General features: G+C 45.2%; 1 protein-coding gene across 1 annotated transcript; it reads right to left on the reverse strand.

Annotated features, from left to right (window-relative positions):
• Positions 1 to 9,233: 9,233 nt before the first annotated feature.
• On the reverse strand, positions 9,234 to 11,829 carry LOC125550119 (disease resistance protein RGA2-like). The gene has a single exon (XM_048713032.1). It carries the CDS (start codon positions 11,506 to 11,508, stop codon positions 9,631 to 9,633), a length of 1,878 nt encoding a protein of 625 aa, XP_048568989.1. The 5' UTR covers positions 11,509 to 11,829; the 3' UTR covers positions 9,234 to 9,630.
• Between the last annotated feature and the right edge of the window lie 7,103 nt (positions 11,830 to 18,932).

The raw sequence follows: 18,932 nt of genomic DNA on the forward strand, positions 1-18,932 counted from the left end.
AATTTTGCATTGTGGGTTGTGGTTCGTAGGTTTATTGTGATGATATTTAGTCAAGATTGTCACTAAGTGGGGTAATCTGAATGAAATTTTGTTAAATGGGGTTACTAATGTCAAAAATGCTAAATTAGGGGGTAAAAACCAGAACTCACTCTTTTCTTTTCTTTTTCTTTTTTCAATTTGCCAACAGGTGGAGGAGGCCAATCAGAGAAAAAAAATTCCCCAACTCCAAAATTTGCCCATCCGAAACCCTCGCCGCATACACCCACCATGCCGCCGCCGCCGCCGCTGCCGGAGGAGGTCTTCTTCCGCCTCCCGCCGGACGAGCCCGAGCACATCCTGTGCGCTTCCCTCGTCAGCAAGGTTTGGCTCCGCCTCCTCTTCGACCCTCGCTTCCGTGCTAGCTACCGCGATTTCCATGGAGCTCCGCCCATGTTGGGCTTCCTTTCTTCCTGCCTCTCCAACTCCGTCCATGTGGAGGCGGAAGATAACATCCCGCACTTGTTACCCACCACGAAATTCCGTGTGCGCATTCCCGACGACGACTGGGGAGGCAGGACAGGAGCTATGCTGCTTGGGAGTGGGACTGCCGCCATGCCCGCGTTCTCCTCGGCGGCCAGTCTTACCGATCCGTTCCACTCCTCGTTTGGGACCCCATGACGGGCCGCCGGAGGGAGCTGGTCCCGCCCCACCAATTTGGCTGCAGCTACGGGGCAGCGGTGCTCTGCACGGTGGCCGGCTGTGACCACCGTGCGTGCCACTCAGGTGGCCTACATCGGTGTTGATAGGATTGAACAAGATGACCAATGTGTGGCGCGCGCATGCATATCCTTGCCGGTGACGACGGCTGATTCAAGCAAGCCGTGCTCTGATCATTCTCGTTCTCGTTGTTTTGATAAGTGGAGCAAGCCGTGCTCTGCTCTTCATCTTGGGCCCATTGCATCGTGGTGTCTACCTCCAAGACGCACTGTACGTCAAGCTCATGCAAGGTGATCACATCACATAGCAATTCTCAAGTACGACCTGGGATCTAACTGCTTATCACTCATTGGTGCACCGCCGGCTGGGTATATCCTCCTCAATCGATCACGCCATCCTCATGGCGATGAAGGATGGCAGTTTGGGGTTTGGACATGTCGACGAGTTAACCCTCCACTTGTGGTCAAGACTACACAGGGGTTCTTTGCTTTTCATCCTCACCATGGAGCCTCTACAAAGGATGTTTGAGCAAGCCACGAGCAGAGGCATTTTGGAGCCTTTGGCGCGTTCTGGAGTAAGGCAACGTTTATCCATCTTTGCGGATGACGTGGTGGTGTTCATTAAGCCAAAACCTTTGGAGCTGGAGATTAGTAGGCGAATCTTTGAGATGTTTGGGGAAGCGTCGGGGTTGCGGATAAACATGGCGAAGTCAGCTGTTCTTCCTATAAGATGCAATGATCAGGAAATCACATTGGCGAGCATAGAGCTGGGATGCCCGAGAGGATCATTCCCAATCAAGTACCTGGGTTTACCTTTGTCTCTAAGGAAGCAATCACCAGCGTAGTTGCAATACCTTGTGGACCAGATGGCAAATTGTTTACCGAGGTGGAAGGCGGCACTTATGCCAAAAAGTGGGCGCCTAACTTTGGTCCAGTCAGTTCTATGCGCCATGCCCATACATGCCATGATGGCTTTGGATCTCCCGATGAAGACTATTGCTGCGATGAACAAAGTGTGCAAAGGTTTCCTTTGGTGCCGGAGGGCCGCTGCCAATGGCGGAAATTGTGTTGTCGCCTGGGACTCGGTGTGCACACCGAAATGGGCAGGAGGCCTGGGGCTGCCAAATATTAGATGGCTTAACGTGGCCATGCAGGCCAGATGGCCATGGCTGCAACGGGCGGACATTTGTAGACCATGGAGTGAATTTAGCATCTGAGTTTCAAGGGAAGCGAAAAGACTCTTCCGCAGCAACAAGGAGCGAAGCAAATGCTGGGCTTAACACACTCTTTTGGGAAGATCGTTGGATTGATGGCCTGAGGGTTCAATACATTGCGCCAAATATCTATGGTCAAATCTCGCGAAGAGTCAGACCGACGAGGCTGGTGGCACAGGCCATCTCGGATGGGTCTTGGGCATTGGATGTTGGTCCCGAGATAGGAGATGAGGCTCTACAGTAATTCCTCTCGTTATGGGTCAGAGTGAGTGTATGGGAGCCTAACGTGGATGTGCCGGATATGATATCTTGGGCATGGGAGACTAATGGGCAGTACTCGGTGAGGTCGGCATACGCGGCAATGTTTTGGGGCAGGACTGTTGAGCCCATGGCGGAGCTGACTTGGAAGTCTAGGGCACCTTCCACTTGCAAGTTCTTTACATGGCTTGCGTTGAGGGACCGATGTTAGACCTCGGATAGACTTGCATGGAGAGGACTACCTCATCAGGACGCATGCCCTCTATGCAACCAGGAGGAAGAAACGATAAACCATGTGCTACTAACATGCGTGTTTGCCAGATCGGTATGGGCCGTCATATGTCAAGCTCTGGGCAAGTTGGACTGGACACCGACGGCGCAGGATACCCTTGGCTCATGGCTTAGGGAGAAGCAGGAGCCTCACGGCCTACGGCGGAAGGATCTGCATACGATTTTCATTCTAATGCTTTGGGAATTATGGAAGCATCGCAATGCGATTGTGTTCAATGGAGCGTCTCCTTCGATGAGTGAACTTCTGAGTAGGGTGAGGTCAGAGGGTATGACTTGGCTGAGTGCCGGCAAGTTTAAAGGCAACGTTGATGTTTTCTTCCGTGGATTGTTTAGGTGGGCTAGTAGTGAGGAGTGAGTTGTAACGAACTCTTGTAAACTATGGTGGAGGCACTCTTTTGCCTTTCTTCTTTAATATATAATATGCACACTCGTGCATATTCGAGAAAAAACAGAGGGGTTCTCATAGCATTCCCTCATGGACTCAGCGTTCTGTCATCAATCTTAATAACCATCTCCCCATTCAAAATCCCAGTAAAAAAGACTTGGACTGATTGTCTCTTTTTTCTGAAAAGGGGGGGTCTCCCCGGCCTCTGCATCATTTTCGTGACCACGGGCCTTGACATCTACTCCCTCCGTTCGGAATTACTTGTCGTAGAAATGAATGTATCTAGATGTATTTTACTTCTAGATACATCCATTTTCGACGTCCACGACCAGAACCACGTCTAGATCTAGTAGCTCGGTCAAGTCCTCCTTCTCGTCCTCTTCCTTCTGTCCGACGAGCCCGGCGAGAGGAACCAATTCACCGTCGCCGGCGTCATTCTCGTCCTACTCCTGGTCCCCTTCACTATAAAAGACGTGGTCGGCGGCAGGAAGAAGAATAAGGCATGACATCTACGGCAGCGGTGTCGGCGGCGGCGGTATAGGAGAAAGCCCCCCGTTGATCCCATCACTTCGTGATACGTCTCCAACGTATCTATAATTTTTGATTGCTCCATGCTATATTATCTACTGTTTTGGACATTATTGGGCTTTATTATCCACTTTTATATTATTTTTGGGACTAACCTATTAACTGGAGGCCCAGCCCAGAATTGCTGTTTTTTTGCCTATTTCAGAGTTTCGCAGAAAAAGAATATCAAACGGAGTCCAAACGGAATGAAACCTTCGGGAACATGATTTTTAGGAAGATTATGATCCAGGAGACTTGAACCCTACGTCAAGATACAAAAGAGGAGGCCACGAGGTAGGGGGGCCCCCCCCAGGGCACGCCCTCCACCCTCGTGGGCCCTTTGTTCCTCCACCAACGTACTCCTTCCTCCTATATATACCTATATACCCCCAAACGATCAGAACAGGAGCCAAAAACCTAATTCCATCGCCGCAACCTTCTGTACCCACGAGATCTCATCTTGGGGCCTGTTCCGGAGCTCCGCCGGAGGGGGCATCCATCATGGAGGGCTTCTACATCATCACCATAGCCTCTCCAATGAAGTGTGAATAGTTTACCTCAGACCTTCGGGTCCATAGTTAGTAGCTAGATGGCTTCTTCCCTCTTTTTGGATCTCAATACAATGTTCTCCCCCTCTCTTGTGGAGATCTATTCGATGTAATCTTCTTTTTGCGGTGTGTTTGTTGAGACCGATGAATTGTGGGTTTATGATCAAGATTATCTATGAACAATATTTGAATCTTCTTTGAATTCTTTTATGTATGATTGGTTATCTTTGCAAGTCTCTTCAAATTATCAGTTTGGTTTGGCCTACTAGATTGATCTTTCTTGCAATGGGAGAAGTGCTTAGTTTTGGGTTCAATCTTGCGGAATCCTTTCCCAGTACAGTACGGGCAGCAAGGCATGTATTTTATTGTTGCCATCGAGGATAACAAGATGGGGTTTTTATCATATTGCATGAATCTATCCCTCTACATCATGTCATCTTGCTTAAGGCGTTACTCTGTTTTCATGAACTTAATACTCTAGATGCATGCTGGATAGCGGTCGATGAGTGGACTAATAGTAGTAGATGCAGGCAGGAGTCGGTCTACTTGTCTCGGACGTGATGCCTATATACATGATCATACCTAGATATTCTCATAACTATGCTCAATTCTGTCAATTGCTCAACAGTAATTCGTTCACCCATCGTAAAATACTTATGCTCTTAAGAGAAGCCACCAGTGAAACCTATGGCCCCCGGGTCTATCTCCATCATATTAATCTTCCAATACTTAGTTATTTCCTTTGCTTTTTTACTTTGCTTTTATTTTACTTTGCATCTTTATCACAAAAATACCAAAAATATTATCCTATCATATCTATCAGATCTCACTCTCGTAAGTGACCGTGAAGAAATTGACAACCCCTTATCGCATTGGTTGCGAGGAGTTATTTGTTTTGTGTAGGTATGAGGGACTCGCGCGTAGCCTCCTACTGGATTGATACCTTGGTTCTCAAAAACTGAGGGAAATACTTACGCTACTTTGCTGCATCATCCTTTCCTCTTCAAGGGAAAACCAACATAGTGCTTAAGAGGTAGCAAGAAGATTTCTGGCGCCGTTGCCGGGGAGTCTATGCAAAAGTCAACATACCAAGTACCCATCACAAACCCTTATCTCCCGCATTACATTATTTGCCATTTGCCTCTCGTTTTCCTCTCCCCCACTTTCACCCTTGCCGTTTTGTTCGCCCTCTCCTTTTTGTTCGCCTCTTTTTCTCTTGCTTTTTGTTTGCTCGTGTGTTGGATTGCTTGCTTGTCACGATGGCTCAAGATAATACCAAATTATGTGACTTTACCAATACCAACAATAATGATTTCCTTAGCACTCTGATTGCTCCTCTTACCAATACTGAATCTTGTGAAATCAATGTTGCTTTGTTGAATCTTGTCATGAAAGATCAATTCGCCGGCCTTCCTAGTGAAGATGCCGCTACTCATCTAAATAGCTTCATTGATTTGTGTGATATGCAAAAGAAGAAAGATGTCGATAATGATATTGTTAAATTGAAGCTATTTCCTTTTTCGCTTAGAGATCGTGCTAAAGCTTGGCTTTCGTCTTTGCCTAAAATAGTATTGATTCTTGGAACAAGTGCAAAGATGCTTTTATCTCTAAGTATTTTCCTCCCGCTAAGATCATCTCTCTTAGAAACGATATTATGAATTTTAAGCAACTTGATCATGAACATGTTGCACAAGCTTGGGAGAGGATGAAATTAATGATACATAATTGCCCTACTCATTGTTTGAATTTGTGGATGATTATACAAAAATTTTATGCCGGATTGAATTTTGCTTCTAGAAATCTTTTAGATTCGGCCGCAGGAGGCACTTTTATGGAAATCACTTTAGGAGAAGCTACTAAACTCCTAGATGATATTATGTTTAATTATTCTCAATGGCACACTGAAAGATCTACTAATAAAAAGGTGCATGCGATAGAAGAAATTAATGTTTTGAGTGGAAAGATGGATGAACTTATGAAATTGTTTGCTAGTAAGAGTGTTTCTTCTGATCCTAATAATATGCCCTTGTCTACTTTGATTGAGAATAATAATGAATCTATGGATGTGAATTTTGTTGGTACGAATAATTTTTGTAACAACGCGTATAGAGGAAACTTTAATCCTAGGCCTTATCCTAGTAATCCCTCTAATAATTATGGAAATTCCTACAACAGCTCTTATGGAAATTTTAATAAGATGCCCTCTGAATTTGAGAATAGTGTTAAGGAATTTATGAATTCGTAAAAGAATTTCAATGCTTTGCTTGAAGAGAAATTGCTTAAAGTTGATGATTTGGCTAGGAACGTTGATATAATTTCTCTTGAAGTTGATTCTTTAAAGCTTAGATCTATTCCACCTAAGCATGATATCAATGAGTCTCTCAAGGCCATGAGAATTTCCACCTAAGCATAATAATCTTCAACAGCTTCACCCGTTGCAGCATCATTGGGCACATCGTCTGGTTCCTCTTGATCTTCACCAGCTCCCCCCGTTGCAGCATCACCGTATTCAGGGGGCACATAGTTGTCATCTTACTCTTCTTCTTCGCCGTCTTCCATCATAACCCCTATTTCTCCGTGCCTCGTCCAAACATTACAGTGTGGCATGAAACCCTTGTAAAGCAGGTGGGAGTGAAGGATTTTCCGGTTAGAGTAAGACCTCGTATTCCCACATTCAGTGCATGGACAACACATAAAACCATTCTGCTTGTTTGCCTCAGCCGCATCGAGAAACTCATGCACGCCCTTAATGTACTCGGAGGTGTGTCTGTCACCGTACATCCATTGCCGGTTCATCTGCGTGCATTATATATAATTAAGTGTCCAAATTAATAGAAGTTCATCATCACATTAAAACCAAAGTACATACATAGTTCTCATCTAACAACATATAGCTCTCCAGAGCATCTAATTAATTAAACCATACATTGAAACTATGTAAAACATTTCAATGCGAAAACAAATGCGATCATAATCGCAACCAAGGTAACAATTGATCCAACGGCATAATGATACCAAGCCTCGGTATGAATGGCATATTTTCTAATCTTTCTAATCTTCAAGCGCATTGCATCCATCTTGATCTTGTGATCATCGACGACATCCGCAACATGCAACTCCAATATCATCTTCTCCTCCTCAATTTTTTTATTTTTTCCTTCAACAAATTGTTTTCTTCTTCAACTAAATTTAACCTCTCGACAATAGGGTCGGTTGGAATTTCCGATTCACATACATCCTACATAAATAAAATCTATGTCACGTTGGTCGGCATAATTTTCATAAACAATAAATGAACCAATAGTTATAAAGATAATATATATATACCACATCCGAATCATAGACAGGACGAGGGCCGATGGGGGCGGATACCAAAACCATCGCACTATATAAGATGCAATAATAAAAGTAAGAAAATAATACAAGTATCTATGTAAACATACAAGTAAGAGTATTTTTTCCTTTCAGAAAAAAGATAAGAACAAGAGGCTCACCACGGTGGTGCCGGCGATGAGCTCGGCGCGGGTGATCGACGGCGGTGAAGACGGGGACGGGGCGTGACGGACCACTAAATCTAGACAAATATTGAGAAAAATGGAGCTTGGAGGTCGAGCTTGAAGAGGAGAAAGCTTAAGTAGTGTGGCTCGGGCATTCCATCGAACACCTTGTGTGCATAGGAGGTGAGCTAGAGCACCACCAAGCCCTCTCCCCCTCGGCCAGAAAAAAACAGAGCAATTTGCTCTGCTCTTACGCGATGGGGTATATATAGGCACCTCATTGGTCCCGGTTGGTGGCATGAACCGGGACTAAAGGGAAGGTCCCGGTTCAAGCCACCAACCGGGACCAATGGTGGTGGGCCAGGAGCGAGGCCCATTGGTCCCGGTTCGTCCCACCAACCGGGACCAAAAGGTCCAGACGAACCGGGACCAATGGCCAACGTGGTCCGGCCGGCCCCCTGGGCTCACGAACCGGGTCCAATGCCCCCATTGGTCCCGGTTCTGGACTGAACCGGGACTAATGGGCTGATCCGGCCTGGACCGTTGCTCCCTTTTCTACTAGTGCATGCTTCAACTTGGAATCTTGATTATAAATTCTGTGATGGTATCTCTTCTCGTCGTATGGTATGAGACGTTAATGCATGTATGTATTGACAGTCACATCAAAAGTAGGGACTTTTATGTCATTGCAGTCAATCCAGCCAATTAATTATAAGAACCTTCACATGCTCTCTTCAAGTTCACGCAAGTTAAGTAACCTAGATGCATGAAAACTAGTACATCCCTTGTCCGTTTGTGCCGTCCAAGCGTTGATGCATGTGCTATTCACGTGAAATCCGCAAGTGATCTTGAGGCATGCAGCATAAAAAGGATAAACTTTACTTGAATTTATATGTCACATCGGCCAATCAACATTTTGACCAATATTGTACAGTAAAGCTTATTGGAGTGACAGTGGTCACACGCTTTTTTGGTCCATGCATGAGCATGATTAGGCGCGTAGTGAACCAAGAGCATGAAAAGTAGCATATATGAACTTATTCACTTAATTGATAAAGCCAATGTACACGTGATAGCATACATGGCTAAAGAGAGCTCTTTCTTACCGTAAAAATGTTCGGGAATTTCTAAAAGTATACATGGCTACAAGATGAGAAAACAATAAATAACAAATTATTCATTCTTCTGGCTGCATTTCGTCGCCATTAGAAGACCAACATGATGGTGTCTTCTCCTGGTAATCCCAATTTGACGCATTTTGCGTCTAATTATCGAGGCTTCGCACAGACGATCGAGTGAGCGACATATGGGTTGTCCCATTAGATAGCTACTTGAATCCGATTTTAGAAACATGTTTGGTTTTACCTGTTTTGTGAACCTTCTGGAAAGTTCAATCCATTCTGGTTTGAATTTTCTTTTCCTTTTCCTTCTTCTTCCTATTTTTTTGGTTTTTTTTCTTTTCTTTCCATATAATTTTTTGGATATCTTTTAGAAAGACGTAAATTTTAAAAAATATTCGGATCTTAAAATACATTTGGATTTTCATAACATGTTCGTGATTTGAAAAATTGTATACATGTCTCAAAAAGTGTCCGGGAATTTCTTAAAATATTCAAAACAGTTTGTAAAAATGTTCATGTTTGCAAAAAAGTTCAGAATTTTAAAAAATATTAATGATTTATTTCCACAATTTCAAAAAAGTTCGTGCTCTTTGCAAAACGTTTTTATAATGATTGAAAAGAGGGGCACTACAGAGGTTCAAGACACCACACTGTCGCTGGGTCACTATTGTACGTACATGGAAAAAAGAGAATATCTGAAGTAGGTGAATGTCACTTGCCCGCCTGTTCGCATTGTTGGGCTTGGCCCATTTAGAGACGCATGTTGGCAAGCTCGCCCTTTTTTACTTGCACCACCCACCCTCCCTCCTTTTCAGCGGGAAAAAGAAATGAACCTGGCCACATTAGTCATGGGCGCCAGCACACCCGATGCATATGCGCTCCTCTCCTCTCTCTTTCCGAGCACAACGTGTATGCGCGTGGGACCGGAGACACACTGCTCATCGTTGGGGTGTATGTCGACGACCTTGTTATCACTGGTGCCGAGCACTTCAAAAAGGAAATGAAGCACCTCTTCAGCATGAGCGACCTCTAGTTGCTGCGGTATTACCTTGGGCTAGAGGTGAACCAGGAGCGTAGGCGCACTACGATCACTCAGGCGGCTAAGCCACTTATATTTTGGGATGGCATCAGCTCTGAAATCTAAGCCACTTATATTGAGGCAATCTTGTGCAGAAACAATCTTAGATAGCTCATGCATCAAATCATGCATTACATAGCAATCAAATTCCTTCTGTTGTTGGTATCGATCATCCCAATAATACCCTTTCTTCTTCATGAGAAAACCATTGTCCATTAGTTCTTCCAAGTAGTTCCTATCAGCTTGGTGATTAGAGTCTATGATGCCTATTGCAACCCAGAAATGATTGATTTCTGAAGAAGTAAACCAATAATCTTCAGGGAAAAGGCCAAAATAGGAAAAGCATTTCTTCAGAACAAAAGGGAGGCAATCGTAGCTAATCTTCAAAGATGGCATGATATCGTCATTCTTTTGCTGCTTTAGCCACTGATGCTTTTCAAGAACTCCATTCCAATGTTCCCGAGAAAGGTGCTTATGCAATAGTCTACCAACTGTTTTGGCTGCCAACGGGGAACCCTTTAGCTTGTTTGCAATTTTTCGTGCAATACCAGCAAACTCATCTTCATAATGCTCGGGCTTGTTGTCTGCACCAAATATACATGCTTCAAAGAATGTGAAGAAGTCATTAGGCTCCAAACCTCGCAGCTCCAGTGGATCAACTGTTTTCACCATGTCTGCTATCTTTGGGAATCGAGTAGTGACAAGTACCATGCTTCCTTTGGCTTCCCCCTCTGTGAACGGAGCTAACAGGGTTTTCCACTGGTCCTGACTGTCACATTTCCATATATCATCCAAGACAAGCAGAAACCTCTTGGACTTGATACGTTGTGCTATGGATTTCTGAAGCTGGTCTAAATTGGTTGTTTCATTTGCAACACCGCTGTTTCTTTCTTCTTCAGTTGCAGGTATGCAGCCAAGGATCTCCCTGGTGAGCTTAAGCACATCGAAATCAGTGGATACACATACCCAGACCCTGACTTGGAAGTGTTCTTGAGTCCTTGCATCATTGTAGAGGTGAGTGGTGAAAGTTGTCTTCCCAATACCCCCAGGACCAACTATAGGAAGTACAGAAACAATGTTTGTGGCAGTAGTGATACGGTTGACAGTTTCCTCAAAAATGTCTCCCCTGCCATGGAATGTATCTTGTATAATCATGGAAGCAGTCTGAGGCCGACGTAGGACGACTGGCGTGCAGCTGCTTGGGATAGTGCCGATGAGCAAATTGGAGACGGAATCACAGTGGGACTGCATGCTCTGTAACAGGGACTTGATCTTGCTGGACATGGGCACTCTGTCGAAATGCAGCATATCATCACCATCAGCAGTAGCACTAGCACTAGCACTAGCAGAGTTGGTTTTGGACCTTTTGGTGACGCGGCCGGCAACAGCAGCAGCATAGTCACCACCATCCCTCTTGCTCTTGGGTGTAGGCGAGTAAGAAAAGAAGGGGACCAAGCTGCCGAGGGTGTGGCGAAGAGCAGTAGCGGCGTGGAGAGCTTGATGGCGGACAACGCTCTTCAGATCCGGGCCGGCCTCTTGGATGGCGGCGTAGGTGGTGCCGTGGAGCCTGTCATGGATCTGGAAGTAGTGGAGCTCATCCAGCAGGTCCTCTGCCTGGTCGGCGTCCTTGCTCAGCTTCTCCAGCAAACCCTGCAGGCCAGGGTTGGGGTTGTGGCCGACATGGCTCCCCTGGGCGTTAAGCAGGAGGCCTTGCGCGTGCAGCAGCTTGTCCCTGATCTGCTCCGAGTTGTGGCCGAGCTGGAGGCTGTCCACGTACGCCGCCACCAGGCTGTCGGACAGCGTCGTCCACACCTTGCCGACGAGCGACGCCGCCGAGCCCAGAGCCACCTCCATCTCTGTGCAGACACTCCGCCGGCCGCCCCGCCACGCCTCGCCGGAGTAGTGGTGGAGAGGAAGCAGCAGAAAACGCAGGTGCTAGCGGAATGTAGCGGGCGGACAGCTTGGATCTGAGTCGCCGCACTTGGATTTGGATCTGATTCCAGCAATGGGTTAGGATCTGAGTCGCCGGAGTAGTCGTCGCTGGGGAAGGGGAGGGAATCTGGATTAGGAGAGCAGGTGACGGAAAAGTGCGGCCTTTCTTCCTTGCTTGCTTCCTTCCTTCCACAACAGCTCCACTCCCCTGATGAGTGATGGCTGGAATGGGATGGGACGCTCTGCCACAACAGCAAATTCGACTGTAGACCTCTGGAATTCGACTGGAATGGGATGGGATGGGATGGGACGCTCTGCATCCGCTGCCCTCCTGCGCCTCAATAATGCGCCTCTTTTTAGTACGTACAAACAAATACACCCCCAAACAAAACAAATACATCCTTTAATCCGGTACCTGAAAATTTGGGTAGGGTACTCTAATTCTGGTTTCAAAAAATGACATGAGAAATTTGCCCATGATTTTTGCTGCCTGGAAATTCAGGTTCGGGTTCGCGTAATCCTGATTTGCCCGAAATAAATCACACTGAAAGGGAAAGAAGACATGAAACTAGAGAGCGTTTGTCGAGCATCATGCCGTGTCGGGAAAGATGCAAACTTCTCCCGGGTGGCTCGGCGACTAGGACCATGCTGCCGCGTTGGGGCCTATAATTAAGATTTGACGGAGCTAAACCCGACCGATGTCGAGGTAGAGGTAGGGGATTCAAAGCTAAACGTCTATGTACATACAATGGTACCAGCATCGGTGGCCACGGAGAGGCCGTTTGTTGTCGTTTATATCCATGGAAATTCAAGAGGGTGTCTTCATACGGCCCCTGGAGGTGGAGGGTGTGGTAAAAATCCTTCTTCTGCCACGAAGGATCTAGGATTCAAGAGGGAAAAGTGCATGTTTAGTCGTCATACTCGTTGGCTTGTAACACAACCGTCCTGCGACTTCCAGAATGTTTCAACAGTGAATGTCCTCAAACACGTGAATACATAACAGATACGGTCCTGGCTACAGCTGAGACAACTGCCATGCCATCATACAGTAGAAACTTGGGCGAAACTTAGCAGCACACAAGAGAAAAAAAATAATAAACAGTGTGGCAGGTTCCAACTTGGAACCTCAAGCACGAGCTACCCAGGAGACCTAATCATATTACTCCCTCCCCTCCGTTCTAAATTACTCGTCACAGAAATGAATGTATCTAGAACCAGAATACATCTAGATACATCCATACCCGCGACAAGTAATTCTGAACGGAGGGAGTATTAGGCAAGTCTGTCCGAGCTAGGATGTTTTTATACTGATAGCTAGCCTGTGTTACCTCTTCCAGCAATTTTTTCGAGAGAATCTTCAAACGATTTTCCTCATATCCTCTTTCTACCGGCTTCCCTTCTATCTATTTTTCGGACTTCAGTTTATTTATTTTTTTAGATTTTTCCTCTTCAAAAAAAAATGTCCAATGCTATTGAATTGTCTTTCCTTCTTTCAACACATATTTAGAAAATGTTTAACCTGTATTAAATATTTATTGCCTCAAGTTATTCTTACAATTTTTAGAAATACTTTCAACATTTTTTTAATACAAGTTGAACAATTTTTATGTAGAAACACCAAATGATTAGTAATAGTTTTTAATACACATAAAATTTTTACTTAAATTTCTAAATGAAGATATGGAAATTTTCGTTACATTTCTTTTTTGTAAATCGACATAAATTTTAGAAAAAAAAATTACCTCTTCAAGGTACACAATAATGCAAATAGAATTAATATTAAAATACACAATAATTGTATGCTCATAATTATTGTATTTTCACTTACTTTTAAAAAAGAGTGAAAACATAAGTACACGCTATGGCTAGCCCGTGCGTAGTCCTAAGCAGGAGGTCTCATAGGTTCGAAACCCTGCGCTCATATTATTTATTTTGCTATATTATTTCTCCCTCTTGTACTCCCAATCTATTATTTCTCTAATCTCGCAAACAAAACTTATTATTTCTCTAAAAAATATTATTTCTCTCTTATACACTGCCAAGTTGGGTCCACAGTTCTACAGTATGCTGACATGGCAATAGTCCCAGCATCTGGTGTGCACGCGTCTGTACGACCTTATCTGTTACGTATTCACGTGTATCAGAACCGTATTGGAGCATTATGTGAGTACAAGGATGATTGTGTTACTCCCTCCGGTCCTTTTTACTTCGCGTATAAGAACTGTCTGAAGTCAAGCTTCATAAATTTTGACTATATTTATATAAAAAAATATTAATATCTATAATACGAAATTTATACAATATGAAAACTAAAGTCATGACACATCTAATGTTGTTGATTTTTACATTCTGAATGTTGGTATTTTTTTCTATAAATTCGGTCAAAGTTTACGAGGTTTGACTTCAAACAAATCTTATATGCGAATTAAAAAGGACCGGAGGGAGTACAAATCAGTGAGGACGAGGACTAAGCATGCAATTTACTCGGAAAAGTGTCATGTTTTCCGAAGTGTGCGCAGGGTCCGTTCCTCCATTGGCATCAAAACCTTTTAGGTGTTGACCTGAGTCCATTCCATGACACATGAATGTCCTGGCATTTTTTTTAAGGTGCGTGGCATATTCGACGCATTTACTGCATTTCTAGAGCATTTTGAAATCTAGAAATAAATAAACCTATGGGCTAAGGGGCCCACCAGACAGACAAGCGTGTGAAATCACGCGAGCGGAGTCGGAAGCCCTTGTTATTTTGCTTGGGGTCATATTAGAAGGAACAAAGAAAGCAAAAATACTTAAAAAGGGAATAAACAAACAAATAAAGAAATTTATATGAATACAACCCAAAAGATTTCACAAAAGCTCGGCATTGCTCTTCTATGTCGAGTTCCTGATCGACGGAACTCGGCAACTATTTGGGAAAATACGATTTAGCCAAAAAAATCCCCCACGCGCCTCACTCTCCAATTCATGTGATCTCACTCCCGCTGCCGCACCCTGTTGCCGACCCCTTCGCCGATCCACCTCCAGGTGGTTGTCTCCTTCTCGAACGTCAAGTTCAACATCAGCTTAGGTAACACGGTCGTCTTCAAGCTGGGTGTCACTCCGTTCGACATGGCGAGGAAGAGCATGCATGCACTCAACTACCTCGTAAATTTATGAGGGATTATGCATTATTTCAGTTCTTATCAGCTAGCTTTAAGTTGGATTATGCATTACATGCTGCAAACTAATTTGTAACTTCCTTGCTGTATTGTTGCAAGCGTATTTCCGTAAGCACTCTGTGTTATCCTATAATGGTTCAGTATCATATAACTTTTCTTACAAGTGTAGAGAGGCATCTCTCTCCCTAATCGTCGTGTTATCCTTTTGAGTAGATGAAGCTAAATTCTATTGAAATAACTGTCTACTTGTGGATCATGCTTTGTTGTTGATGTATATTGATGCCCTTTTCACCCTTTTTATGCCACCAAGTCATGTAATCGACTAAATGATCCATATTACCTACTATATTATTCTTGCTTCACTTAACAAAACATGATAAACTATCAATAACAAATATGAGCAAAATAACAGATTGCTAATGACGGGCTTGAGCTCGGGCGCGGCATGCCGCCATGCCTCTGCCAGCTAGTATGTTTACATTTGAACTGTAAATGTAAGGTAAGTTTTGAACCGTGACTCGTACGTAAGTTGTCAGCAGCAGCAACGTCCAGAAAAATTGCAGAGCAGCAATGGCGGCTATTGGTGTCCATCTGCGAGGCGGCAGCACTGGTAAACGAGGAAGCAATGCACAGAAGCATAGGATATCAGGAGCGCTCGCTGTTGATGTTGTTCTACTCCGATAAAGGGTGAATTTTATTAGCTTAAAATGGAGCATGAAGAAGATACAAACACAAAGAGCACACATTCGGCCTCTGCATAGCTAAGATGCACACAGCCAAAATCAACACACACACAAAAATACGCCGGCAAATAGCAAAGTCATATAAGACCGAATCTATGCTCTAGCAAGAAAAAAGAAGGATCAAATACATGATTGGCAAACTACTACCATGACCTTATCTGCATCAACAATCTCTTGACACCACACGGCTGATGATGTTCTTCAACAGCAACGCCTTCGGGGAAGAGAGCGACACTCAATCACCGCCGTCACTGGATCCAACCACCCAAGGCTAGAATCTAGGTTTTCATCCTCAAGAATCAGTCCAAACATATCCGAGCAATGCCTTCAACAAGGTTACGACATAAAAACATCGTCATTGTCAGGTATAAACAGACCTAGGCTTTCACCTCGGAGCTCGAGACCGGGTGCTCAAGTGGCACCATCATTGACGCCACTTTTGTGCTGTCACCATCACATTTTCGCAATCCCAGTAGCTACGTGTGATGTGTACCGCCACCGCTACACAACCATCCCTCCGCATCAAGTAGTCGTCGATAGTTTGCATCTCACCGTCGAAGTCAACCACTGGGTCTGGAGAGGATCACTCACGAAGACCTTTCAGTAGCCACTGTAATTCTCAGTGAGGCCGCCGCCATGGCTAGAGTGGTAAAGACCAACACCGATGGTAGAGTAAATCGCCGCCGAGTACTACCTCGCCGAAGAGGCAACCGCCACAGACCGGAGCGGTAAAGACCAACACCGATGGTGGAGTACATCACCGCCGAGTACCACTTCGCCGGAGAGCCTTGTTCGGTCCCGTCGACCAGAGCTGGATGCCAGAAACAACCCACGTACGCAAGTCCGTGACAACGAGAATCACCGTAGGCCACAACCGGAGGCCACTTGTGCTTGAGCGACCGGCCGCTGAGCGCCCTATACATCGCCATGCAGCCACCACCCATGAACGGATTGCAAACCACGACCAACAAGCAAGATGGATCCATCGTTGCAGGAACAAGCCTCCATGAGAGAGGGAGTGTTGCACCCAAGGGGCAATCCCCGCCTCCACTTTGGTAAGCGCCTACGATGACGGCGGTGCGTGCGGCTTCGATGAGAAGGCAGACCTGGCGGAGGCGATTGGATCTCCCGGGTCGCCCCTTCCGAGCGACACGGGAGTCAGTTCGTTGATCTACTAGGGGCGGCAAGGAAGGTGCTGGCCTTCAGCAGGAACGGCGCATGTGACGGCTTGGGTGCAGTAGAGGGGTCGCGTGTGGGCAGCGCAGATCAACCCTGGGGGTGGCGGTAAGAGCAGGAGTGAAGGAAATATGCCCTAGAGGCAATAATAAAGTTGTTATTTATATTTCTTTATATCATGATAGATGTTTATTATTCATGCTACAATTGTATTAATCGGAAACTTAGTACATGTGTGAATTCATAGACAAACAGAGTGTCACTAGTATGCCTCTACTTGACTAGCTCATTAACCAAAGATGGTTAAGTTTCCTAGCCATAGACATGAGTTGTCATTTTATGAACGGGATCACATCATTAGAGAATGATGCGATTGACTTGACCCATCCGTTAGCTTAGCACTGTGATCGTTTAATTTATTGCTATTGCTTTCATCATGACTTATACATGTTCCTATGACTATGAGATTATGCAACTCCCGAATACCGGAGGAACACTTTGTGTGCTATCAAACATCACAACGTAACTGGGTGATTATAAAGATGCTCTACAGGTGTCTCCGATGGTGTTTGTTGAGTTGGCATAGATCGAGATTAGGATTTGTCACTCCGATTGTCGGAGAGGTATCTCTGGGCCCTCTTGGTAATGCATATCACTATAAGCCTTGCAAGCAATGTGACTAATGAGTTAGTTATGGGATCATGTATTACGGAACGAGTAAAGAGACTTGCCGGTAATGAGATTGAACTAGGTATTGAGATACCAACGATCGAATCTTGGGCAAGTAACATACCGATGACAAAGGGAACAACGTATGTTGTTGTGCGGTTTGACCGATAAAGATCTTCGTAGAATATGTAGGAACCAATATGATCATCCAGGTTCTGCTATTGGTTATTGACCGGAGATGAGTCTCGATCATGTATACATATTCTCGAACCCGTAGGGTCCGCACGCTTAATGTTCTGTGACGATCGGTATTATGAGTTTATGTGTTTTGATGTACCAAAGGTTGTTCGGAGTCCCGGATGTGATCACGGACATGACGAGGAGTCTCGAAATGGTCGAGATCGATATATTGGATGGCTATGTTTGGACATCGGAATGATTCCGGGTGAGTTCGGGCATTTACCGGAGTACCGGGAGGTTACTGGAACCCCCCGGGAGTATATGGGCCTTATTGGGCCTTAGTGGGAGAGATGAGGAGGCAGCCTAGGAGGGGGCGCCCCCCCCCCACAAGCCCAATCCGAATTGGGTGGGGGGCCGGCCCCCCTTGTAATGCCCTCGATGCGGCTATATCTCCCACGTGTCGAAGCACGACTTAGAGGCATAACCGCATTGAAAGCAATGTCGCAAGTGAGGTAATCTTCACACAACCCATGTAATACATAAGGGAAAGAGATACATAGTTGGCTTACAATCGCCACTTCACACAATACATGAATAAAGCATTACATCATCCAAATACAATCAAGGTCCGACTACGGAACCAAAATAAAAGAAGAACCCCAAGTGCGACAAAGGTCCCCGATCGACCCCAACTGGGCTCCACTACTGATCAACTAGAATGGAACAACACAAAGGACAAGATCTTCATCGGGCTCCTCCTGAGCTTGGTTGCGTCATCTGCACGGACTCATCGGCACCTGCAAGCTGGTTTGGAAGTATCTGTGAGTCACGGGGACTCAGCAATCTCGCACCCTCGCGGTCAGGACTATTTAAGCTTATAGGTAAGGTAAAGGTATGAGGTGGAGCTGCAGCAAGCGACTAGCATATATGGTGGCTAACATATTCGCAAAAGAGAGCGAGAAGAGAAGGCAAAAGCACGGTCGATAAAAGTATGATCAAGAAGTGATCCTAGAACAACCTACGTCAAGCATAACTCCAACACCGTGTTCACTTTCCGGACTCCGCCGGAAAGAGATCATAACGGTTACACACGCGGTTGATGTATTTTAATTAAGGTCAACTTCAGGTTTTCTACAACTGGACGTTAACAAATTCTCATCTGCCCATAACCGCGACACGGCTTTTGAAAGTTCAAATCCCTGCAGGGGTGTCCCAACTTAGCCCATGACAAGCTCTCACGGTCAACGAAGGAATAGACCTCCTCCCGAGACATTCCGATCAGACTCGGTATCCCGGTTCCTCAAGACATCCTCGACAATGGTAATACAAGTCCAGCAAGATCACCCGCTGTGCCGACAAATCCCGATAGGAGCTGCACATATCTCGTTCTCAGGGCACACCGGATAAGCTAAGCGTACAG

This window comes from Triticum urartu, chromosome 4 (genome assembly GCF_003073215.2).
Source record: "Triticum urartu cultivar G1812 chromosome 4, Tu2.1, whole genome shotgun sequence".
Lineage (NCBI taxonomy): Eukaryota > Viridiplantae > Streptophyta > Magnoliopsida > Poales > Poaceae > Triticum > Triticum urartu.

What these genes read in the sequence shown, in the direction of transcription:
- LOC125550119 (XM_048713032.1), bottom strand. Translation starts at nt 11,508, where the DNA reads ATGGAGGTGGCTCTGGGCTCGGCGGCGTCGCTCGTCGGCAAGGTGTGG.